A 25424-nucleotide genomic window follows, 5' to 3' on the forward strand; every position below is an offset into this window, starting at 1 on the left:
AGGTTATTCTGAACTTACCTTATGAAAGTAACTAAACATTACTGCCACATTATTATGAAATTCTATCAAGTTTTAATTTTTGTCTCATAACTATATCATCTATAAGACAATTGGTAACACTAGTTGGTGGATTGACGATCGGTAGAAATGGCTTCAACATTTGAAGGACGAGAAATGAGTATGGAGCACCGATCAAAACGTGCTGTATTTTATCACCAAAAATCTAAGTGCAATTAGAAATGCATTTTATCAAAAAAAGGTAAGCAATTATCGGTATAAATTGTAATTTATAAAATCACATATAAAACATGCTCCTTCCTTTTTCTTTTCATCTCTGCCGCTAGTGGCCAACCAAGACATAAAGAAATGCTTTTTGGGTCAATGCATGTGAACGACCCATTTTATAATTATTGGTAATTTTCATGGGAGTAGATAGGAATGACCCAATTAAATATTTCCCCTGCACACCAACACTTGCAATGCAGCTAGCAAAGAGCTGTTTGAACACCGATCCACATCAATGGCTCTTGTGAGAACATCTCCACGGACCTCCTCTGATTCCAACACTTTTCGGGGTTACCGATACGACGTGTTCTTGAGCTTCAGAGGCGAAGACACTCGTAAGACTTTTACCGACCACCTCTACACAGCCTTGAACAACGCAGGATTTCTCACGTTCCGGGACAACGATGAACTTGAGAGAGGAGAAGATATAAAGCCAGGACTGCAGAAAGCGATCCAGCTGTCACGAGCTTCTGTTGTCGTGTTTTCGAAAGATTACGCGTCATCCGGATGGTGCCTTGATGAGCTTGTGCTGATCCTTGAACACAAGAGGACCACCTCGGACCATGTAGTTTTACCAGTCTTCTACGATGTCGATCCGTCCCACTTGAGGAAGCAGATGGCAAGTGTGGGAAAAGCATTTGCTAGACACGAGAGGACTCAGTCGTCGAAAAGGGTGAAGGGATGGAGAGAGGCAGTTGCAGAGGTTGCAGATCTAGCAGGCATGGTCTTACAAAATCAAGATGATGGGTACCTTTCATTTTCTCCATTTCTCTCCTCTTTCTTCAGTCAATTTGGTACCTTGATTTATATTAATCAATCTCAGTAGTGAATAATAATCCCAATTTAAAGAAATCACATTTTCCATGGTAGTCTACATGAAGGACCTAAGACACAAAAAGTTAACAAAAACTCTCAATTTTTGTCTAGAATCTTATCTGCAAGATAATCGAATCATTGTTAAAACTTGGATTCGAATCAAAACATTGATTCAGAGCTCTAACAATCCAAAATAGTCACAAAGCGAACAATTTCTCAAATAGCGAACATATAGACAGCGCAATGCATTGCGTCAGAGAAATTTTTATCATGCTTACTCTAAACTTTAAGTCATAATTTCCTACTTACCTTTCTCATTCAGGAAATTAATACTAAACATATGTACTCCAAAGAAAAGTCGAAAACCTAGCTTCAAAGTTGGACATAAATTCAAATAAATACTTATAATCAATTGAGAATAACTCTAAAATTAAAGCAGCATATCCCCTTCTCTCTCTCTCTTTCCGCCTTATGTCTTTTATTTTTTAAATTTTTTTTTACTACTGCAGGTCCACTATCCACTATCCGCCAAAAAGCCTATACCACTTTCCAATTGAAAAAAAAAAAAATTAGTCTCATTAAGATGGTTTATTGCACATGACATGCTTGATTTATTTTTCATTTCGTTTGTAAATTCTTAGGTACGAATCAAAGTTTATCAAAAAAATTGTTAAAGTGATTGGAGGCAAGTTAAGTCGCACACCATTGAGTGTTGAACCAAAATTGATTGGAATCAAATCTCAAGTCAAAGACATCAATTTGTGGTTACAAAATGGATCAAGTGATGTTGGTATACTTGTTGTGTATGGCATGTCAGGAATAGGGAAGACAACCATTGCAAAACATGTTTACAATTCAAATTTTACAAGCTTTGAAGGAAGTAGTTTCATTGAAAATATCAAAGAAAGAGCTGATCGACCAAATGGCTTAGTTCAAATACAAATGCAACTTCTTTCTGATATTTTGATCGGTAGAGAAGTGAAAATACAGACTGTTAGTGAGGGAATAATTAAGATTGAAAGCGCCATAAGCTCTAGAAAAGTTCTACTTGTTCTTGATGATGTGGACCATAAGGATCAATTAGATGTAGTACTAAAAATGAAAGATCGGTTTTATCCCGGAAGTAAGATACTTATAACAACTAGGCGTGAAAGATTGCTAAGAGCACATCAAGTTATAAAGGTGTACAAAGTTGAAACCTTGAATTACAATGCATCACTAGAGCTTTTCAGTTGGCATGCATTTGGCCAGGATCGTCCCACAGAAGATTACATGAAGCATTCAAAAATGGTAGTGCAACATTGTGGCGGACTTCCATTAGCTCTTCAAGTTTTGGGTTCTTCTTTATCAGGGGAAAGCATGGGTGTATGGGAAAGTGCCTTGGAGAAGCTAAACGTTATTCCTAATGGTGAAATCATGAATAAACTAAGAGTAAGCTATGACAGTTTACAAGATGACCATGACCGAAAATTATTCCTCCACATTGCTTGTTTCCTAATAAAAAGGAACAAAAACTACATTACTAAGATACTCGATGGATGTGATTTCTATACAATTGTTGGCATTCAAAATCTCATTGATAGATGCTTGGTGACAATTGATAAATACGGCAAGGTGAATATGCATGACATGATTCGTGACATGGGGAGAGAAATTGTTCGTCTAGAATCAGAAGAGCTTGAGAAACGTAGTAGACTATGGCGCCATAAGGATTCTTTCCAAGTATTGAGGGACAAGAATGTAAGAAACATGCCTTTAATGTCTGTATATTTATTTCTTCTTGTGAAAATTATTCATACTAACGTTTTCTGCTTTTTCCTTTAGGGTACAAAAAAAATCCAAGGTATTGTCCTGAATATGCTTATGCTTCCTGCACATAGTCCAATAAATACAAATGAGACGGTCTTGGAAACCAATGCATTTGAAAAGATGCGCAAATTACAGCTACTACATCTTAGTCATGTACGACTAGATGGATGTTATGCAGATTTCCCTACAGGATTAAGATGGTTGTGTTGGCTTCAATTTCCATTGGATTCTATACCTATTGATTTTCCTTTGGGGTGTCTAATTGTTCTTGACATGCAATACAGTAGCTTGAGACAAGTCTGGAAAGGAACAAAAGTATGTTAGTCTACGCATTTCAATTCAGTTTTTTATTTTTTGACCAATTGTATATGTTAAAATTAACTCCTACACATTTTTTTTTTAATTTTACACAGTTTCTTCCATCATTGAAGATCCTTGACGTCAGCCATTCTCATGCCCTCACTGAAATCATGGACTTCTCACTTTGCCCCAGTCTAGAAGAACTAATTCTTGTAGATTGCACAAGCCTGATTAATGTTCATGAATCCATTGGAAACCTGGAGAGGCTTGTGTACTTAAACGTGAAAGATTGCACGAATCTTAGGATGCTTCCGAAGAACATGTGTTTGCTTAAATCACTTGAAACACTCATTTTATCGGGTTGCTCAAATCTTGATGAGTTTCCAATGGAGATGATGAAGAAGATAGCTCTGAAAGTTCTTGAAACAGATGGAATTCCATTAAGTGAATTATGGACAGAAAGAAGTTCAAGTATCTTGAGTTCTTTTCCATGCTCTTTAGTAGGGTTGAGTCTAAAGGGGTGCAATCTTTCTGATGATGCCTTTTGTAGGGATTTAAGTAGTCTATCCTCGTTGCGAAGACTGAAGTTAGGTGAGAATCCAATTTCCAGTCTGCCAGGTTTCATCAAGGGTTTGAGGAGGCTCGATAAACTCTCTTTCATGGGTTGTGATAGGCTCGAATCGCTTGTGGGGTTGCCGAGAGTACACAAAAAGATGGATGTATCCGATTGCATATCATTGAAAGAAGTAACATATCAATCGTTTAGAGGGTTCCAACTACATGCCTTTGCGAGAGACATCTACAACGTAGTTGAGTGGGAGTACCATTACAAGTTAGAGCCTATTGATAGAGTTGATGCAGAAATGATCAAACTTTTGGGCTTGTGCAACTTGGGATCCATGCCTGCAATTCGAATGAACAGCCCAATAGGTTGCTTTCATTCAAAAGAGGATAGGTGGAGTCCCGTCCAGGTGCGCCTCTCTCTCTCTCTCTCTCTCTCTCTCTCGCCCCTCTCCCTTTCTCTCATAAGTCAAATATATAATGGGAAATAAATGACTCAGTAATGTTGTGATGATCATGGAAAATGCATAGGGACTGTATCAATTTGGTATATTCAGCACATTTTTTGTTGGGAATGAGGTTCCAGGCCAGTTCAGCTATAAAAGTACCAAGTCCTCCATCTCTTTTATTGTCCCTTTACTCCTTGCTAGTCACAAAATCCGAGGCTTGAACATCTCTGCTACCTATGCAAATGAGGAGAATTCTAATTATATTGATGATGATGGTGATGATGATGATGATGATGATGATGATGATGGTTATAAATCCTCAATAATAATCAAAGTGAGTAACAAGAGCAAGGGTCTAAAGTGGATCTATGTCCCAACTTTCTACGGTATTCCAGAAGAGGGAGAAGATATGATATGGTTAAGCCATTGGAGGATGGAGAGTGAAACAACATTACAATGTGGAGATGAAGTGCTTGTTTTAGTACTTTTGAGCCTTGGTAAGTTTCAGCTCAAGGAGTTTGGTGTCGAGCTTGTGCAAGAGCACCAGAATAATATGATGATAAGTACCCAACACAACATCAAATCAGATCCTAATTACCCTTGTGTCATCGGTGGAGATTTGTCCATGTGGGAGTATACACCAGGAATATACTTCCTAGGTTGCGATAAAGAAACTGTTGAAGACACTGATTTCTTTCCGCAGAGATTTTTAAATCGCCTGATCATGGACACTGATGAAGAAGACACAGGTATGCAGTGTCGTTGTATTGCAATGAATTATACTCCATCCAAACACTTCCAAGTCCATCTGAATTCAATTCAAAAACATAAATTTTATGTTATTTGTATGTTTTTCAGACAAAGAAAAAGGGCAAGAGGATGAACCTAATTACACAATTGCAAGGACGAGGGTTGCCAGTAACAACTGCAGCCTTGGAGGCTGGAAGGTGCTCCTCACAGCTGCCGGCTTATTTTTCACGCTTGCTCTAGTAGTTCGGTCCTCCATCTCCCAGAAAAAGAAGCGACTCTAGTCCACAAGCCATCCATGAGTTTGTAATTTTATTTGATACAGACATATCTTTGGATTCCCTCCTTGTTTTTAAGATGTTTTCTGCCTTCAAAATATCGAAGTTCAAATGTGTTCAAAATCATCAAATATTGCATAAATATAGCATAAAATACATCCAACATTAGCGATGCTTAAAATTTTTCTTCCCTGCCACTGATTGCATACAATCATGTACCAGAGAAGATAAACAGATGATTCTATAGCAGCAGTAAATAATTGGGAAAAAAAAATGATTCTAAACATACAAGGGAAGGACTTTGACATAGGTATCTTTAGCAATACCAGGCAAAAGTCAATTCTTTGAACTGGGGGAAAATATTTTGGCACCGGGGAAAGTGAAAACATCCTATCTGCTTATAAATGTCAAATTTACTGGTGTTAATTGTCATTTACAACAAAATCATGCTTCGTAAAAGATTCGGCTCCCATTGAAAAATTATGTAAATTACATAAATATCAGTACAACAGATATTAGATTGACTAATATATCACATAAATTAAGAGCAGACAATTTCTTAGCCTGCGATCTAAGGACTATACAGCTGATTCAGCCTTGCGTTGCTACTACACTACGAAAGCTGGTTTCTGCTTCTTCAACCCGAACAAATTATTAAGGTCAGGAAGCATAGGAGAAACGACCACGGTCTCTGGAGCCATGAAATTTTCTATCTTCTCATAAACATTGACTTCAATGGCTGCAGATACAGATTGTTTGAATGAAACTCTCCTCATGACTCAGACTTAGTTCTTAAAGTTGGTTAGACGAGTCCGAATTGTCTGAAAATCATGTTCATCAACCCCACATATCCAAAGCAGCAAATTAACGAGGATACCGGACATCACTTAGGACAATACAATCCTTAACAATTTCCAAAAGCCACAGTTTTTATATGCAATCTGATTACATGTGTTTTGAACTACAGGAAATCTTATAGATTGGGTAAACCGTATATCAAATTCAAATGCAATCATTCATATATGAAGTATGAGATGCCCAATAGTTTTACCAAAAGTTGCTGGGTCAATTGTCTCAAAACATTCTTTTAGAAATTGCTGGTAAAACTCAGAGTCATCCAAGGGGTCACCATCAGCTTTTGCACCAGCATCAGATTGTGTCTTATCAGAGTGAAGGAATAAAAGTACTTAACTTGTGCAAATAGAAATATAACTTTTATAACACATCAAAGAGATAATTAAAGCAAACCTTACAGGCTACACATCGAAGCGGCAAACGAATACTAATTTTAAACATAAAGATGCAATTAAAGGTAATGGCGCATGAAGAGTATTGAAACCGTCACAGTCCTCACACACAGGTTGCATGATCTTTTCTTGTAGCAATAAAAGGAACAAATTCATCAAGTCACATTGGGCCATCCAAAAAGAAAAATGAAGCAAAGTACCAAACACCACAAACAACCCAAATTTGTTCAAACGTAGTATCAAACTAATTATAGACTGCATCCATCCCAAATAATTAATTCGTACCTCATTTGGGAGTTAAAAACTTAAAATAGCAACATGGAAAAAGCGTAAATTCCATGGACATTCGATTCCAATGAACTTACAGATGGGTCCTCAGATTAGTATAGAATTATAGTTAACCACAATTATATGCAATCAGTACCCTTTCCTTTGCAGTGTTGTACCCCTCAGGAACCTGCACATCCACAACACATGTTTAAGTTACTAAATGTACAAAACTTAAGAAAAACCCGTCTTGTTATGATGTTAAAATTATGAAGCAAAAATGAGCATGCACGTGAGAGTTAATATCTTACAGTACCAAATACAGCAACTGCTGATTTCCTCATCCGCATCTGCCTAACCATTCTGCTTGGATCTCTCATATATGAAGCAACTTGTTCACTAATATTCTGCAATTGGAAAAGGAAAAATTTATTCCTGGTGAATATCTGGCAAAGCATGGCACAAGTCCTTCATAGGAAAGGCATGGTTACAAGTTCAATTATAGAGCCAGACTTAAAGGATGCAGTTTGCTTTTAATAGCAGCAGCACCTGTGGTCACCTCTGTCTTCCTCTGCCATTTGTTTATCGATTTGTTTCTGAAAGTAGCATTCTACAAGATACGACGTGACAGGTCTTAGTTAGACCAAGTAACCAACATGGAAATGTAAACAATAATGAAAAGTTGAACATAGTAGAACAAATTTCTAAAATTCATGCAAGAGAAGTTGTCGGAGCATGAAAGAATTCACAGCAGAACTGCCCAAGAGTATACTTAAATTAAACATATGGCAACATAGATTTTTTACAAGTATAATTTACAAATGCATTCCATGGTTCTTTGCCGGCCCCTTTTGATAACTAATTTAATTTAGTGCCTAATGGAATTTAAATTTCAGAAAACTATCGTCTGGTATATTTCATATTAAATAGTTGACAAACTTTATAACATAATAGCGTCATTTATTAACTGATACGAACCATGTAGTAAAATATAACAAAAGAGACACCAAGGCATTGAAATACAGCAATAATAGTAAGGTACTTGATTGAATCCACCATTTACGAGAATTTTAACAATAAAACAATAAAACTTCGAAGTTCTTTTTGCTGCTCCAAATGGATCAGCGAAGTATGGCATGAAGAACGGAAAAAAAAAATTCAGTTTTATAGATAGACTTCAATACAGTAAGAGCATATGTACATAGTAGAATATGATTCTTCTTCTCAGAGTATCTAATTATGATTTGAGTACCTCGACAGCAACTCAGAAATTCGTGACCAATCCTCATCACCATCACCATCACTGTCAATGTTTTTAGATGACTGTGACATCTTAGATCGTCCAGATTTACCTACAGAACAGGATATGTATTAGGAAAAGCAATACATGAACATATGCAGTAAGAAGTTAATGAAAATGCAAACAGTACAAAGTGGGACAGTCAATTAGACCATGGTAGCCCCAATGCCAACTTTTTTTGCTAAATGATGCTAAGTTTTATATGAGATCAAGCAGGAAAGATTTGTATTGACATCCTAGGGGCTTTTTGAAATCTGGCTTCATCTTTGCTGTCCTTAGATCAACAAAACATGGCTGCCCAACCGATTTACCTTCCATGCCAACATTATGCTTTTGACAACTGCAACAAATACCTACCTCTATAGTGGTGATTTAATTGATGTTTCTGTAATCAAACTCCCAAAGTGTCTACTGTTTGTTGAAAACAACTGAATTTCTGACCAATTGGACTACTTTGAACTTCCCAAAGTGTAATATCTTTAGTAGAACATAACCTGGTCAATCCAGTAAGTTTTGTGCGAAACTCATTGAAATTCCTTACCATTGAGGTAAACTTGTGGCTCATTTTCTGCACATTGATGAGGCCGTTCCAACCCAGACTCAGCTTCACCTATAGAAACAGAAATTAACTAGGACAAAGCAACACGATGCATTGTCTCTCTTCAAGCTTGAGAAAATGACATACCTTGCAAGAACCCAAAGAACTTGACATGGTCATGCTCCGGCCAATAATATCCATCAGCATATGTCCATTTTAGTACACGCCTATATTCAACTATTTGAAAATAGAGAAAATTTAATAAGAAAAAGCAGTAAACTCTTGGTAGAAAAGTGTGGTAATTTGTGGTGTACCTGTAGCCAGGCCTCTGTAATGAACTTCAACTGTGACACAGGTTGGCACTACGGGCTGGTTTGGTATTGCTGTGCTTTGAAAAAAAGCTGCTGTGAGAATAAGCGGTTGTGCTGTGAGAATAAGCGACTGTGAAATAAATCAGCAGAGCGTTTGGTAAACTTTTTTGTAAAAGTGCTTTTGGAAAAAAAGCAGTCTGATAGTGGGTCTTTTCATTAAAGGAGCACTGTAACTCCGTGTGCTTTGAAAAAAAACCAGTTTTCCAAAGCTGCAAATAGCAGCTTCAGTTTTTTCCTTTGATTTCAGCTTATTCTCACAGCAGCTTCCAAAATAAGCCCTTTTTTTTTCAGTTTACCAAACACCTAAAACCCTCACAGCTTTTTTTCATGGGTGCTTTTTTTTTAAACACCTCACTCCCAAACTAGGCCTACATATCACTCAGCTTCTCAAGCTACAATAACAACATTGATAGTTTACATAACTCAAAAAAACGAAAAACAGTAGAAACTGAAGAAGAAAATTGTACATATAGAAAATACACTGCACTAAGCATATACCCAGGAACACAAATCACTCAATTGACATTCACATTATTCAGCTATAACAGAATCACTAACGAAGAAAGACATGACAGTAAAATGTACGTGCATAGTGCATCTGCTGCAAGTCTGCAAGTGCTTTTTGCCGGGACTGCAATGAAGGGAAAGGAAAAATGAAATTACTCTAACATGAATTATTTTATAAATACCATAGATTGTCATAAAGAACATGCATTTTGAAATTTTAGATACCATTTATACCCCAAAAAGTAGATAATAGAAACTGCTAAAGCATCAATTGAAAAAATAAAAGGTTAATCTCAGTTCCCTAAAGTTTCATGGTTTTTCAACATTTGGTACACGATGTTTTTTTATCACAAAGTCATACCTCAAGTTTTAATTTTGGGACAGTTTTATATATCTGTCAACCGTTAATTAATGACTTAGTGCTCATCTGGAGATGACACGTATCAATATGGGACCAGAACATATTAAAAAATAAAAAAAATTTAAAAACTTAAAAAAAATTAAATAGAAAAATAAAAAAATTAACTTTTCTGGGCATCCTGCCCCACCCTTCGCGACCCCCTCCCTCCTTCTCGCTCCCTCCCTCCTCCCTCCCTTCTCTTCCCTGCACCCACCTCCCCGCACACCCACTCATCTACCCCGCTCCCTTCCTTCTCTCCTTTCTCTCATCTGCACTTTCTCTGTTACAGCTTCACTCTGTCCGGGAAGTCATCGTCAAAATCGACGAAGGCGCAGATTCGTTCACAAGCACCAGCGACCTGCCAAAAGTGGCAGGAAGATTTGGCGGCAGTCCAGCATCGATTTCTGGCACGAGGACGGCAACGGCGATGCCGAGAATTTTGATTTCGTGCAGCGAGGGAAGACGGAGGAGGTGAATGGGGAGGATCCGCCGTCGAAGCTGATTGCAGCGAGCCTCCGGCGATAAGACGCTGGATATGGATTTGGAGATGGAGGAGCTGTAGCAGAACGAGCGCGATTTGCCGCCCCTCGCCGAGTCGCCGAGTCCGAGAAACTTGTGCAACTCGAAGGAGCTCAAAGTCTCGTATCAATTGCCGGCGTCGGACCTCACCGATACGCCGCAAACTGAGTCAGTTCAGAGGCGATACAGAGAGTCCCCTGACGAGGAGCGACGCCGCAGCGAGAGGTTGGGCAACGGACAGGACGACGTCGTCCGGTGCACTTCCAACTCCTCATTCCGCCGAGAGCCTTCGTTCTCGAACAAGTCCGATTTGTTGAGAATAAAGACCAAGTCCAGACTAATCGACCCGCCGGAGGAGCCGGATTTCAAGTCGGGTCGGATCTCGCGATCGGGACAGATGAGGTCCGGGTTGCTGGGCCGCGACGGCGACGACTCGACGACCCATTTCTGGAGGAGGACGTGCCGCACGAGTACAAGAGAGCGAACTTCAACGCATTGACGCTGCTTCAGTGGGTAAGCTTGGTTTTGATCATTGGGGCACTGGTTTGCACGCTGACGATTCCAGTTCTGAGGGAGAAGAGGAGGGAGGGAAGAGGAGGGAGGGGGTCGGGAAGGGTGGGACAGGATGCCCAGAAAAAAGTTTTTTTTTTTTTACTTTTTTATTTTTTTTTTTAAAGCTTTTATTGACGTGGCCGTCACGTCATCAATTAACAACTGACCGAACATCCAACTTAACGGATGTACAAAACTGTTCCAAAAAATTAAGACATGAGATATGATTGGACTGAAAATAACTTCATGTACCAAATGTTAAAATTCACAAAATTACAAGATAGTAAACTGAGATTAACCCAAAAATAAAAAGAAATTCATGCACATCAAGCCTATGATAAATGTCAATTAATTGACATTAAGTCAAAGAAAGTATCTGCTAAAGCATATTCAGTTATCCCGTCCTATTCTGATAACTGTCCGAACCATGAATAAGATACGATTGGATCATCATCCAAGAAATGGTACAGGTCGTTCGCATCCTCAAATAGAATTTTCCTGGTGCAACATAAAAGCATTGTTGAAAGCGAATCAGGATTCTCTCCTGAGCACATGGTCAGGATCCTCCTGACCACGCCCATCTGGCCGTTCAACTTTTATCTAACGGTTATAATTATTATAACTTTTAGAGGGCCTCCTGTTTGTAGCAGTTGGATAAAATTTAAACGGTCCGATGAGCCTGATCAGGAGGATCCTGACCATGTGCTCAGGAGAGGATCCTGTTTCGTTGAAAGCAACGGAAGAAAATATGTCAACAATGGCATAATATATGTGAGGTAAGTTGGTTTGACATGAAAACAAAAATTGTAATTGTCCACTCATATTTCACGCCTTCATTGTATAAGAAAAATGTCAGTCCAACCACTAGTAGATCAAATGAAATTTTGCTTGAGTATTTTTCTTTGAACTTCTTTCCACTCAAAATTTCCTAGCAATGAAAAACAAAGTGAAAGAGAATATAAAGGCGCTTCAAGGCAAACTTCAAGGACTCGCTCAAGAACATTATGCAAAAAAGAGTTTGCATGCAAGCTTTCTCCAAATTCAATAGCCTACATTATAACAGAAATAGAAGGGTAAAAGGGAAGAGTTAATAAAAATAAGATTAGCTAGCAATTTGTTTTGCATATATATTAGATACAACACACTTGATGAAATCATTTCTTGCATATGAGATACAACATTGTCATTTAACTGCATACACAGTGCTACAGCCTCTCAATTTGCTTTTAAGACAGGCATCCCAAGAAGTTCCTATAAAACCACCTTTAGTAAATATCTGATAAGCACTCATAATGCCTCACCAACAAACCAAAAGGTATCTATGTTGAACAAAGAAATAAAACATATTCAAAAGAATTAAACTGATTGCAAAATTTTCAGGGAAGAAAGCTGATCACAGAAGTTTAGCCAAATGAACACAAGTTGCCAAAAAAAAAAAAAAAGTATGTATAAGCATGGATACTCAGTCAACTACTAAATCATGAGCAAACGAAAGGTCTGCAATTAGGTACAAAAAAGGCCATTGCACCAAAATAATAATAAAAAATACAAACCACATTTTTTAAAGGGAACTTTAACGAAAAGCTCTCGGTACTGTTCACTTTAACGAAAAACCACATTTTTACACTAAAAAGTCAATCCTGGTACTATTCACTTTACCATTTATTTTGTCCTTATCATTAAAACTCAAAGTTTTCAAGCCCTTTTCGTTAGTTTTCCTTTTTTTAAATTGATAACAAAAGCATAACATCTGAAACACCATTTTCAGCCATATGCAAACTCGATGAATCAATACCAGAGAAACGAAAAAACCTTGCAATCCTCACCTGCAAATTCAGAGGCGATGGAGTTCCGTTACCCACAAAGACCATAAATGCACCAAACAGAATAAACACAACAATAATTAAGCTTACTCTCAATTCAAAGCCTCAATCTTTATCTAAGCTAAGCAACAACAAAAAAAGGCATTGTAAAAAGCAACAGAAAAATTACTGAGAGTAACGTAATTTATACCAATAAATTACCATTCAAATTCAATTTTGAAGTAACCCACCCCAGTTACCCCACCACATTTCCGAAAGACTAAACAAAAACACAACAAACTCACCCCAAATTTTCCATTTTATTCGCTATCTTTCAATCAATCAAACGTACCCTTTTAAACTTTTTCATCAAACATTATATAAACAAATTAAAATCCTAATTCCAAAACAAACCCCTGTTTTAAAAATTTCTTATCTGTCTTCATAAAGCAATCAGAAAATGCAAGCGCACAAACAAATTACGGAACCTTGGGGAAGAGATTGATGGTACAGAAGACGGATAACCTGAGGTGGGAGCTTCGTGCACCATCCTTGGCTGTTTCGTGTTGTACGATTAAAAAGGAGAGCAAAACGGAAAACAAAAACCGAAGATCACTTCGCATCAGCTCTCGATTTCCCCATATTCAGCTAAACCGCAATAACCTATGAGAATCGTTCAAAAACGAAAAAACCCCGATATATATAAAAGAAAAAGTCGGATTTGAGGAAAATAGAGATGAAAAAAATACCCAGAAGAAGGAGAGGATGAGACGCTGTATAATGCAGAATGAGAAAGGAGGGAGGCACTCGAGAACAACGTTTTAGTTTTCTGAGAAAGAAAACTCCAGAAGCAGAGTAAGAGCGCTCACCGGTCCACTTCCCTTCTACGATGGCTGACACCCAGACCGAAGAGGCAAATCAGTAAATGGCTCATTTTACTATTCCATCGATTAAAACTTTATTTCTTTTTAATTTTTTTATCAAGATTTTTGGATTATTTTTTATTTTTAAATATATTTCTTTAATGTTAAAAATGTTACTATTAATATATTTATATTTATGATTAAATTTTTTTATCATATATTTTATTTTTTAGTTTGTATCCACTTTTAATTTGCAACCTTTATTTTAAATTTGTAGTATTTTCTTTTTAGTTTTAATTTGTACCATGTATTAATTTCTTTTCGCGCCCATATTTTTAAAATTTTCATTTGTACTCATAATTTTTTAATCTTTTTGTTATATGTGTGTTTGGGCCCAAAATAATAGTTTGGGCCGAGGGTAGGATCATACTCGGCCCGGGAGGCCGTGCGGCAAAAGGACCATGGATCGTTCAGCTCGTGGGCTTCCAAGCCTAGGTCAGTTAGATCAGAACGCAAGTCGAGTCCTAGTACAATAGGGAGTCTCGACGAGATCAATAATCCAGAAAGCGAATCCAGCTCAGTTAAGGACTAGATTCATAGTCCTAGTGAAGATAGGACTGGTCGAGGTGTTGTTGACCCGGAAAGGGAGACCTAATCCGAGTAGGAGTTTAACTCGGATTCAAGGTCCAGTGCTATAAATAGGGGAGGCTATGCGTCAGTGAAGGGCTCCAACTCAACACACAAAACTGCCCTGCGCAAACTCTCTCAACAACTTGAGATTTTTATTTTCTCTTTTCGCTGACACATCTTCCGTTGGCATCAACAGCACTGTGAAAGCAACCGGTGACATCTTAAGTCGGCATAGATAGCTCTGTCATCGTAGAATCAGTCGGTCTTGCAGTATCTTCCGTTGGCATCAACAGCACTGCGGCGAGGACGGTTGGTTATCTATCCAAGTCTCGGTCGAGAAGGATTTCTGAATCCTTATTGATTGAGGTCGTCTTATTAGCTTTCTCGGCGAAGTAAGGCGTTACATTAGGCTCGGCACATTGCATGCCGAGGTTGTTCATGATTGGATACTCACAGGTGGGATTTAGAGTTCGGCATTCCAACGGCCGAACCACGTTCATTATCAAGACTTACGTCCGTTTTGAGTATCTGTGCCCCTACACCTTGGTGTTTATTCGGCGTGAGTTTACTCTGACGAATACTATCACTGTGACCGAATCTGACGACGACGACTCGTGAACTTCGTAAAAATAGTAGCCTTGTCTTCAGGCTTGAGAACCCAAGAGGCCGAGGTGTGTTCCTTTCTCGGCCGCAGTCGCAAGACACAGAAGTTAGCCGCGCACCCAACGCAACATCAACAAATTTACTCCTCGGCCGAGCTCGGCCGACGAGTTGGCACGCCCCGCATTCACCGAAGGACGTAGTTAGCTTATAGATTACTCGGCCTGCGCGCCACGTAGGCTTTGTAGTTTTTAGGGTCAACAATGTGAAATGTACCAATTTTTTTTAACACTATACATTCTTTTGCCATTTATTATTTCTACTTGTTACATAGTTTTTATCCATTTATTCAATCAAAATGTTTGAATTTTTTTAATGTAACCTTCTATGACACACCCCGTCCTAAGGAGGGCGTGACAAATTGCTAGTGATTCAGTTTTTATTTATGCGTATTTCTATTTATCTTCTCAGCTTCCGCACTGTGCATATGGTTACGTCACGCTCACGTGACGCCTAGCACGCCCTCTTAGGACGGGGTGTGTCATTTTATAATAGTATTATAAAGAGGGATTTTAAATTTATTGGATTATAATTCTCATAAAATATCAAACAATTAATGTCAAAACTATAAAAAATATAAATAGTAATAGTAATATAATGAGGTGTACAAAGTCAATGGACTTTGATCAAACTCTGAATATCATTAGGGTGCGTTTGTTGCACCGGACTGTCTCGGATTGGACTAGCTGCAGGGACTAAGCTGGACTGGCTTAGACTAGACTAAGCTAGACTAGCTTAGTGAAGCGTTTGGTGCAGTGTCGAACTAAAAAACAGAATAATAAAAATTAATTCACTTTTTATTTGTTATTTTTTTGGTTTTCTAGAATCCCCTATTTTGGTCAAACTATTTCCTTCTTTTTCTCCCATGTCTCTTCCCTTTTCCTTATCTTGTTCGACTCTCTCTCCCTCCCTCCCTCCCTCTTCACTTCCTCTCACAACTTCATAATCTACTGCAAACCTTCAAAATCAAACCACATAGCAAAAAATAAAGTGAAAATTTAGGAGTTGGGGTTGGGGTGCATGTGTGATTGCCTCGAAGGTGGGAGATGGATAAGGTTTGCAATCAGGGAGTTTCATGTTTTCTGGGTTTGGTTTTCCTTCAGTCAATCCCATCGTTGATTTGAGCTTATACCCACTGCAGATTTTGTGTGTGTGTGTGTGTTTTATAGGTTTCTGGGTTCGGTTTTCTGGGTTCTATTTTGCAGGTTGGATCTGGATTTGAAAAATGGAATGACTGCATATTTTTTTTGTTTTGAATTTTGCGGGATATGGGTTTGAAAATGGTTGTGGAAGCGAGGAAGAAGCAGATGGGAGGGGCGAAGTGAGGAAAGGCGAAGCGGACAGATGTGGTCTTAGCAGTCCGCCCAATTTTGGGGGGCCTTGCGAAGCCCCTCTAGCGAATCGTTTAGTCAGGGTTAGTGTAGGCGAGTCTCATTAACGCTAGTCCGTGTGTGCAACAAACACAGGATTACAGTGACAGTTAGTCCAGTCCAAGCTAGCGAAAGCTAGCGAGCTCAAACAAACACACCCTTAAGGTTTTAATCAAAGAATGTTAGGAACTAGGGACCGCATCCAAAGTATCTATTAGTAAATTTACTATGCCGTGTAGGGAAAAAGGCTGAAAACAGGTAACGATTGAAGGGGAAATCCGTCCACACACTATAGATTAATAGTGCCAACCCAAAACTAGGTTTTAGTATATATATATTTTTTTTTTTTTTTTTTTTATATTTGGATCTTAAAAAGTGATGTATTTGGATCTTAAAAACTCAAATTCTAGAACTCGTTTTGAGTTTTAAAATTTGAGTCCTTGCACTGGAGGAGAAGAAATTGGACTCAAAATTCATATTTGAATTTTAACAAGTTGGTTGTGTATTGGAGATTATTGGACTCAAATCTCATTATTCTTGGTTGAGTAACAATTTTCTTAGTTGGCATGGGCTCCACTTTCAACTCAAATCTCATATTGAAACTCAAATTGGGTCTCCATTCCCCCAGAGACATAAATATGAGTTTTAAGCGAAGTGTAGTCAATTTGGATTTCATAGGATTTTAATAGATTTTGTTAAGGGACATATTTTAAAAGATTTTAATAGATTTTACAATTCTATATGGATTTTGAAAGATTTATATGAATTTCCATTATAATTTTCTATGGATTGTATGAACTTTTTTCATGGATTTCTTAGGATTTATGTGGACATTTTCACGGATTTATATCAAAGTTACAAGTGGCTAATATATTTCTTCCCAAATTTTTATCGAATCACATCTCATAACACATCAACCCAAAATCTTAGTAGCATCAAATTCATGTCAAAAATTGCCACAACATTACACACATTATACGAAAAGCAATTAAAACCAACAGAAACTTCATTAGACGAAAGGCGGAGGAAAAAAACTCAACCGATTCGTCAGATACTTCTTGAGGCATTTAAACAAACAACTTGTAGGCCAAAATTGCATAACCCTAGTTCACCAAACCAGTACAGGGAATTCCCGAAAAACAATTTCTTTCCACTTTCTGATTAAAAAAAAAAACCCAATTGCCATTTTCACGTATTGACACCAGATCAAAACGAAAAACCCAAAATTTTTCAATTGCATTCATCTAACCTACCAAAAAATTGTTACAGTTACGATAATTTAAATTCTTTTCGATACCTCAAAAAAAATTGCAAATAAGAAGTGGATTAAGAAGAACACGAATTATAAAGCAAAACAACATAAAGATAAAAATATAAAGATACAATTGTTACTCATCTTCCCAGAGGAACAAACCAAATGCAGAAAAAAATACAGCAAAAATGCGAAATGCAAGTTTATAGGGAGGAATGCTCGGAACTCAGGCTAGGACTATTCATCTTCTATGGTTTGGAATGAAAAAAAAAATCAGACGGGGAGGGTTGGATTGTTGATGGCATTTGGTATTTATACCACCCACTCTCAAATCCATAAAATCATTCATCCACCAAAATTCTAGTAAATCTTTGGCATTCCCACTACACTTAGATTTGTATGGACATTTTAAAATTTTAATTGACTACCCATAGATTTGGATGTATTATTTAAATCCTCTCAAATCCTGATTTGACTAAACTCTGATTTTAAAATCTTTTAAAATCCACCTTCAAACTCCTAATGGACTACACTCTAATTTTAAAATTTATTAAAATACCATCAAATCCAAATTTGACTACACCCTTAAGTCTCTGGTGCATTGGAGAACCTTTAGACTCCTATGTAGATCAAATATAAGATTTGAGTCCAAATTTTTTGGTGCATCAGAGATGCTTAGTGTGCTCGAAATATAAGGCGGTCAAGATTGAATTAAACGATCAAGATTGAATTGAGAAATGACGATCAAGATTGAACTAAGAAAATGGATTACCCAGTAATTCAAATTATTGAAGACTGACCTATATTGGACTACCCAGTAATTCAAACTAATGAAGATTTACCCATAAAATGAGACATTAATCTTGTCGTCCTTGGAGTACACGTAAAAATTTCTAGGGTAGTGCTATCACACACCTATTTTTACTTTTCATACACCCCTCTCAATTTTCGGACGTCGGATAGAATGAGTTGAAGAAGAACAATGGCAAAAAATTAATAAGGATGTGTAAGAAGTAAAAATGGGTGTGTGAAGAACATTTTTCCAATTTCTAATGATTTAGCTCTTTGATTTGAACCATGAGATAAGCATGTGGTCTTCATCAAGGTAATGGAGTGACGCGTGAGGATCGTGTAAAAGATTGAAAACCAAGAAACGAGAGGGTATCAAATGATTGAGAGAAGTGCGTCTGGTTAGGACAACGAACTTTTATATTGACAGATCTTTCCCAGCGACCGCCCATAACTTTGAGCGGAAGTGACTATAAATTCTTGACCATATCACCAAGCAATCGAAATTCGTTATTTTAAATGGAATTGCACAGATAATTCATGTGATTGTAGAGAGATGTCTCAAAATAATCTGAAAGATTTAAGAATACTCATGTGGTGGAATTAATTTTCTCAGTTCAAATTGAGACAATTGTGATGTTGAAGGTTGGTAACGTACAAAAGGGAAAAGAAGGAGAGGCCGAAGGGCACGTCAACGACTCAATGCACAATAAAGAGAAAGATCGGTTGTGTTTAATTCCAATCAATTTTTGTCACAATAAAGAGAAAGATCGGTTGTGTTTAATTCCAATCAATTTTTGTCAAATGTGTGGTTTGTGTTCCTGGGTTTATGCTTAGTGTGTAACTTTTTGACAGAACTTGAGCGAAGATTGTTATCGAAACAAATTTCCGCCGTCTCTTCATTTGACGAAAATGCACCTACAAAATAATAACGCCTAAGATTTGTTGGAAATTAAATATTATAATTTAAAGGGTGCCGCAAGGGGCGCCATCCCCTTTAGTGATGTGTCTGTTAAAGGGTATTACTTAAACTACCTAAACCCTAAATGATACATCTCTTCGGCAAACAATATATTTGAGTTCTATAAAAACTCAAAAACTATTGTCTTTTAAGATATAGAATTAAGAAAAGAGTTTCCTCCAATGTCTTAGTAAAAATCCGAGTCGTGTCTTGAGAGTACGGTATATATGAAGTTCGCCAGAGTCTGAAGATTGAAGTGCTTTGACTTTGGATTATAGATTGTTGAATCCTAGGTGACGGACACCTACCGAACTACAAGCACAAGGGTAGGGGCGAAATTCTGTCTTTAGAACATTGCATTTATGCAAGCCTCAATTTCTAAGTTTGTCAGTTTTTCTAACTATATCTTTAGTTGTTTATATGAATTTTGTATACTATTGATGTTGTGAATTTCTTTATGATTATTATTATTGAAATTTTTGTGTTATTTCCATATTTTCTATTATTGCTTGTATATATAGTGTACAAAACAACACAAGAATTTTGGGATTTATTGATGATGATGATGAAGATAGAAGGTTATTTGTCTTATATATATTTATTAGAAATTATAATCTAACTGCTTTTAAATTAATCTTAGTTTGAATTTGATTTCTCTTGGCATTCTAGGCATGTCACGATCAGGCAATGTTTTAAAGTTTGAGGCCTGGTAAAATTATGCATGTTGCCACTGTTGTTGATGTTGTTGTTAATTATATAAATTGTATGATATATAGAAATCTCATACTTGGCTACTACTCTATGTACATGTCTTTTTTAACTGCTTTACATAGAAATTAAAAGATGGAGATTCTAGTTTCCAGAAAGATACAGTGATAACAATTTTTATTATATGGGTACTGGAATTATTATAAGATCTGTTTAAAATCCATGTTTAGTGTTTGTCTCCTTTTTATGAAGAAAGGTGTCGATTAAGGCCAAGTGAAATGGTATGATTGTGAGGATGTGAAGACAAAAGGGGTTCCACATCGGTGAAAAGAGAAACATAACAAGACCTTATAAGGAATTGGGTTGTTCTCCATATTGTCAATTGGTTATGTGTTGGAATCCCAACTTTCTTCAATAGTCATACAAAAATTGGCATTATTTGCAAATCTAAAAGGGTCATAATGTACCAGTTCGTGGACTGATGCAATATTTCTTTCGTGGGACAAAGGAGATCAATATTTGATCGGGCACGAGGATGATTAATAGGTTTTTGTTGAGAAAACCCTTATATTCATCAAGATGTCAGCGAAAGCTCTTGATGAAGAGTGAATACCCAAATAAAATGGGGTTGTTTTAAATTTGTATTGAAATAGTTGGAAAACGCCAGTACAAGATATGAACCCAACTTCCATGGTATCATGGAATATAAGATGAGTGCAGACTACTCATATATAAGTGTCCATTCATGGAAAGAATGGAATACGTACGAAGAAAATTGAACAATTACTCAGGCATATGTGTGCATATGCAAAATTGGGTCTAGCCTTCATTCATGATAAGAACCCAGAAAGTGGATGAATTTGGCTTTGAGAAGCAACAAAAATAAACTGATAAACTGAACTCATTTTAGATGAGTTATCTATCAACGTCGAAAGATGCTTATTTAATTATGGGGTCAAGGTCCAAGACTTATATTGAACCATGTGGCGGTTAAGTTGCAAAAAGATGCAACTATTTAACAAATGGATGGTTTTGTAATGTGGTGGAATTGGAAATTGAAATCTACCATGTGAGATTCAAAGAAAAAGCATGTCATTTGAAGTGCTGTTTTTGACAGTGAAAGGGTATGCCACTGCCTCCAAAATGATAGATTTTGCTCCTTTTCTGTCCCCATATGCGCATTGCCATGCACTTGGACAATTTTTCCACGTCCAGTGCATACAATCGATGCTTCCTATCATCCCAGGAAAACCTCGCATCTCGCCCTTCTTCAGAAGCCTTTGCAAGTCCATATGAGTAGGTCTTCGGAGGTACTCTGCGGTGTACAAAGATTTGACTGCTCCGCAAAACCTCATCAGGGCCTCAAGAATGGTTGATTTCCCCATCCTCGTTATCTCATCCACTTGGTCTGCATATGCTCCATACGCAAGCATCCGCAATGCATCAGTGATTTTTTGCTGAGGCAGGAGACCCATAACACCACAAGCATCCTTCTTTTGCACAAAGTAAGAATCATGGTTGCAAACATCAGTCATGATTCTGTTGAACAAATGTCGTTCCATTCTAAAACGGCGTCTGAAGCACGTATCAGGAAATGCACTGTTATGGACAAAATAATCGTCCAACAGCTCTTCACCCTGTCGTTGCCTGCTTCTATCAAGGTTTCTTGAACGGTTGGGCCTGCATATCTGAGCAACAGTCTGGATGACTCGACGGGAATGTGAGGTTCTGGCCATTCTTGTTTCGTCATCTCTCCTTCTACGCTCCTCATCCTCTTCCATCTCATTTTCGGCTATCTGAAGGTTGAACATTCCTTCAGATTGGTTAAACAATTCTTCCTCTTGCTGATCGATTTCCCACATCATCCTTGATGAAGAAGAAGACATTGTAAGGATGGATGGTGAAGAAAAAGCATAAACTATGAATAATTAGATTGAGATGTTGAGAAAATTGGTGTGAGATTTGTGAGGATGGATGGTGGATTATATGGACGATTAAAAAAGGATTGGATTGTAGATAAGGCCACGTGGCATGCCATTATTCGTTAAAAATATGATCGAAATCTATCCTCAAAGATTCTGAAAAGATGATGACACGTGGCACGATCGTATTGGATAAAAATCTTATCGATATCAATATCCAATAATTATCTTTTCGGATAATGACACGTGGCGCAATTTTGAACGAGTTAAAATTTGATCGAAATCTATCGTCAAAGATTCTCAAAAGATAACGACACGTGGCACGATGACATTGGATAAAAATCTTATCGAAATCCATCGCTAAATAATTGTTTTTTTTTATAAAATGACACGTGGCGCAACGAGAACGATTTAAAAAATCTTATCCGAAATTACAAATAATTTTATTTTGTATTATTTAAACAAACAAAAAAAACTAATATTTTATTGCCTATTGCCAGGGGGAAGGCTCCAATGGTGGAGATGCAAATGGCAATTACTGTTCATTAATGACAGTTACTATTCATTAAAGGCAGTTACTGTTCAATATGGTGGATTCAATAGTGGATTGCCAGGAGGGAGGGTTCCATGAGTGGAGTTGCTCTTAATGCTGAAAATGTTTTTCTCCTTAATTGTATTGGGAACGGTTTGGACTAGAGGTTTTTTTTTTTGAGTTAAGTGTCGGATTGTCCCCGTGAATAGTCATTCCTAAACCATTTGTGTGGGCTTAAATTCTTTGTAATTAGTTTAAAGCAACGTCGCTTGTAATAAAAAAACATTATATAAAGCAACGTCGCTTGTTCATTTTTTGAACTGTTGCAAAGTTTGCAACTACTTATTAATCTTTGAAACTATAAGAGCTGTCTTATTATACTTTTTATATGCTACTTTCCTCCATCGTCATTTCTCTCCTTGCATTTTATGACTAACTAGCTAGCCAAAATGTAAATGCCAAAAGATTGTTGGAGCCAAATAATAAAGTTCAACTCTAATTGAATTACTTAGTTATAATTGATTTGAATTAGGGTCAGAGTTTTAATTAGTTAGCTATTCCTTGTGCCAAAAAGAAAAGTGAAATCCGTATATTCCTTCCTGTTGGTTATATGGGGTTCTTATGTGGAATACATTTTCATGGGCTTTATAAGTACGGTGTATAGCAGCCGCCAGTGAGTATAATTCTAGGAACTTGAAACTTATATAAAATTGAGGCCCTATGCACACTGCTAACACCACAATAGCAAGAACTCCCCATCAGTTTATTGTATAAGGAGCAACAGTGCATAGAAGTGCTTCAATCTATTCCGTCCTGAAGTTTGATCATCCATAAATTCATCATGTTGTCTTCTCAGGTATGCAAGGTTTACGTGTTTTGATTTGATGAACTGATAAAGTTTACAAAGATTTGGAGTTAAGTTGGTTATTAAGAGTGTTTGACAAATAAATTACACATGAGTCTTGCGTAGTCAAGGAACTTATATGAACATGAATTTGAAAATTGTGAGTGTGCCACTACTTGTTCCCGCTAATAGACTATATGATGAAAAATTGTACTATTTAACTTCTAACTAAAATGAAGAGGCTCAACTTAAATTCTTTCTTTGTCTTACTTATTTAAGAACTCCTCTTACATAGATATAGAACAAGGTGAAAATTATTCGAATATGAATTGATATGAATTTGGTTATATATATATATTCAATGATATTCAATTGCAATAGAAAAGAGCTGCATTTAAATTGATTAAATAAGGGATTTGATATAATGCGGCCACCGCCTAAAACATCTTCTCCCCATCGACCAACGCCCAAACAAAAGGAAGACTATTCCTTTATTGCCAAAGCAAGTCTATTTGGTGACAACCATAATATACCAGAAGTTTCAAGTTCGAATTTCTCTTTTTCAATATTTGTTGTATCAAACGAAATAGTTTATCATCCAAATCATGCTTTACAAATCAAACCTCCCTTTCCAAGCATACAATTCAAAAACAAAAAATTTAGAAAAAAAAAAGGTTTGATCTTAAGAATGATCGCAAACAAGCGAGCCAAGAACAGACAGGCTTTGGGCTTTTTATTTTTTATTAATTCAACGTATTACAAAAAAAATATTTTGGAGCTGCTTTGTCAGTATATATTTGAAAACAAAGGGAAAGGGACACAGATGTAGTTGGTTAAGATGCTTCTCGATTAGCTATGAAATCTTTATACGTGCATGGGGTGTTGGCTGGTCAATTTCTCACCTGCTCAAGCATGCATAAGCTCAGGTTCTAAAGTATAATTTATACCCTGGAACTAGCAAATTAAACTGTTTTTTATGCTTTGACTATATACTATAGTCTGTTTGTCCGTCCTAAATAAATATTTTGTTATAAATATGATATATATTTTTTCTCTCAAAACTGTTACGTATGTGATCAATTCAAAAAGCACTACAATTTAGCTTGTCAAATGAAAAGTTTGAAGCGGTAGGTGTTAAGTTCGAGTTATCTAAATTATGAGTTTGATATCTAATTATTATAGCTGATTTATTATGTGACTTAACCGAATCCGTTAACCATTAGGGTTTATTGTTTATACAGAAAAAAAAAGTTTGTTGTTGGGCTACTTAGTGATCAACTTGCTATATCATCATGTTCATGTGCCATATTTTGTTATTGCCTAATCACCTGTTCTTGTAACAGTCGTCTTGTTTATCCAGAGACGGACCTTGAATTTCAAAGTTGTCTGAGCTAAATTTACCTCACATACAATACAAGAGATAAAGGAGAGGAAATTACTTTGTCACAGCTACACGAAACTAATGTATTTGGGATAGGATCTTCAGCCATTACTGCTAGAAATGCTCTTCTCGTCGGTTGTATTTGGAACAATTGAACTGGAGGTTTCTCTATTTAGTTAAGTTACTTTCCAACCATTTGCGTTTCAAATCCTCTTCCTCCTCTTAGTCTAGTTTAAAGCAATGTCACTTTTAATAAAGAACAATATAAAACCCAATTAGTCAATATTTATGACATGTTTACTTCAAGTAAAGATACATAAACCGTTGGAGCAAGGGAATAAGCAAAATAAATCTGTTTAACTAGCCACCTAGTTTATATAATTCTTAATTTTCAGATATTAACTTATAAGCTTTCAGGCGGGAGTTGTCCACACCTAGACGGATTTCATTTGTATTAAAACAACAAAATTTAAAAAATCAGAATGATTTGAATTATCATATACATGTCATTAACATTAAAATTTGAAACATAAACCCAATATGACGCATTTTATGGTCTAATTGTAATAAGCTTACGATGTAGTTCACCACATGATGTGCATAATTAAAATAAGGCCCAATGTTAGCGTACTTCTTACTCGCCCAAGCCCAAAACTAGAGTTGAGTTCGGTTTCAATCTGTTCAGTTTTTTGTCAAAACCATAACTAAACCAAAATTTCGATTGGGTTTAATACTTTTAGGTTTTTGTTCGATTCAGTTTAATT

The 25424-nt window shown here is 36.8% G+C and overlaps 2 protein-coding genes across 3 annotated transcripts; one reads left to right on the top strand and one right to left on the bottom strand.

The window, feature by feature from the left end:
* Positions 1–250: 250 nt before the first annotated feature.
* Positions 251–5368, top strand: LOC103417235 (disease resistance protein RUN1-like). 2 transcript variants are annotated; one of them, XM_070826634.1, is made up of 6 exons: positions 251–1032; positions 1743–2841; positions 2926–3225; positions 3324–4181; positions 4303–4969; positions 5079–5368. In XM_070826634.1, the coding sequence occupies exons 1-6, from the start codon at positions 521–523 to the stop codon at positions 5249–5251; spliced, it is 3609 nt and encodes a 1202-aa protein (XP_070682735.1). In that variant the 5' UTR covers positions 251–520; the 3' UTR covers positions 5252–5368. The 2 variants fall into 2 exon arrangements, with proteins under 2 accessions (XP_070682735.1, XP_070682736.1); XM_070826635.1 differs by having other exon boundaries at positions 385–1079; positions 1135–2841.
* Positions 5369–5853: 485 nt separating this feature from the next.
* LOC103440543 (uncharacterized) lies at positions 5854–8798 on the bottom strand. Its single transcript, XM_070826772.1, has 8 exons — positions 8745–8798; positions 8501–8669; positions 8012–8111; positions 7509–7515; positions 7071–7166; positions 6917–6949; positions 6297–6405; positions 5854–5984 (listed from the first exon to the last, which is right to left on the bottom strand). Exons 1-8 carry the CDS (start codon positions 8796–8798, stop codon positions 5854–5856), a joined length of 699 nt encoding a protein of 232 aa, XP_070682873.1.
* Positions 8799–25424: the final 16626 nt, after the last annotated feature.

Source organism: Malus domestica, chromosome 08 (genome assembly GCF_042453785.1).
Source record: "Malus domestica chromosome 08, GDT2T_hap1".
Lineage (NCBI taxonomy): Eukaryota > Viridiplantae > Streptophyta > Magnoliopsida > Rosales > Rosaceae > Malus > Malus domestica.

Bases quoted from the DNA above. Each gene is read 5' to 3' on its own strand.
- LOC103417235 (XM_070826634.1), top strand. From the start codon at position 521: ATGGCTCTTGTGAGAACATCTCCACGGACCTCCTCTGATTCCAACACT. The intron at 2,842-2,925 runs GTAAGAAACATG...TTTTTCCTTTAG, and splicing joins AAGTATTGAGGGACAAGAAT to GGTACAAAAAAAATCCAAGG. The intron at 4,970-5,078 runs GTATGCAGTGTC...TATGTTTTTCAG, and splicing joins CACTGATGAAGAAGACACAG to ACAAAGAAAAAGGGCAAGAG.
- LOC103440543 (XM_070826772.1), bottom strand. From the start codon at position 8,798: ATGGATATTATTGGCCGGAGCATGACCATGTCAAGTTCTTTGGGTTCT. The intron at 8,112-8,500 runs GTCAGAAATTCA...CCTGTTCTGTAG, and splicing joins AGTTCAAAGTAGTCCAATTG to GTAAATCTGGACGATCTAAG. The intron at 5,985-6,296 runs GTAAAACTATTG...CTGTATCTGCAG, and splicing joins AATTGACCCAGCAACTTTTG to CCATTGAAGTCAATGTTTAT.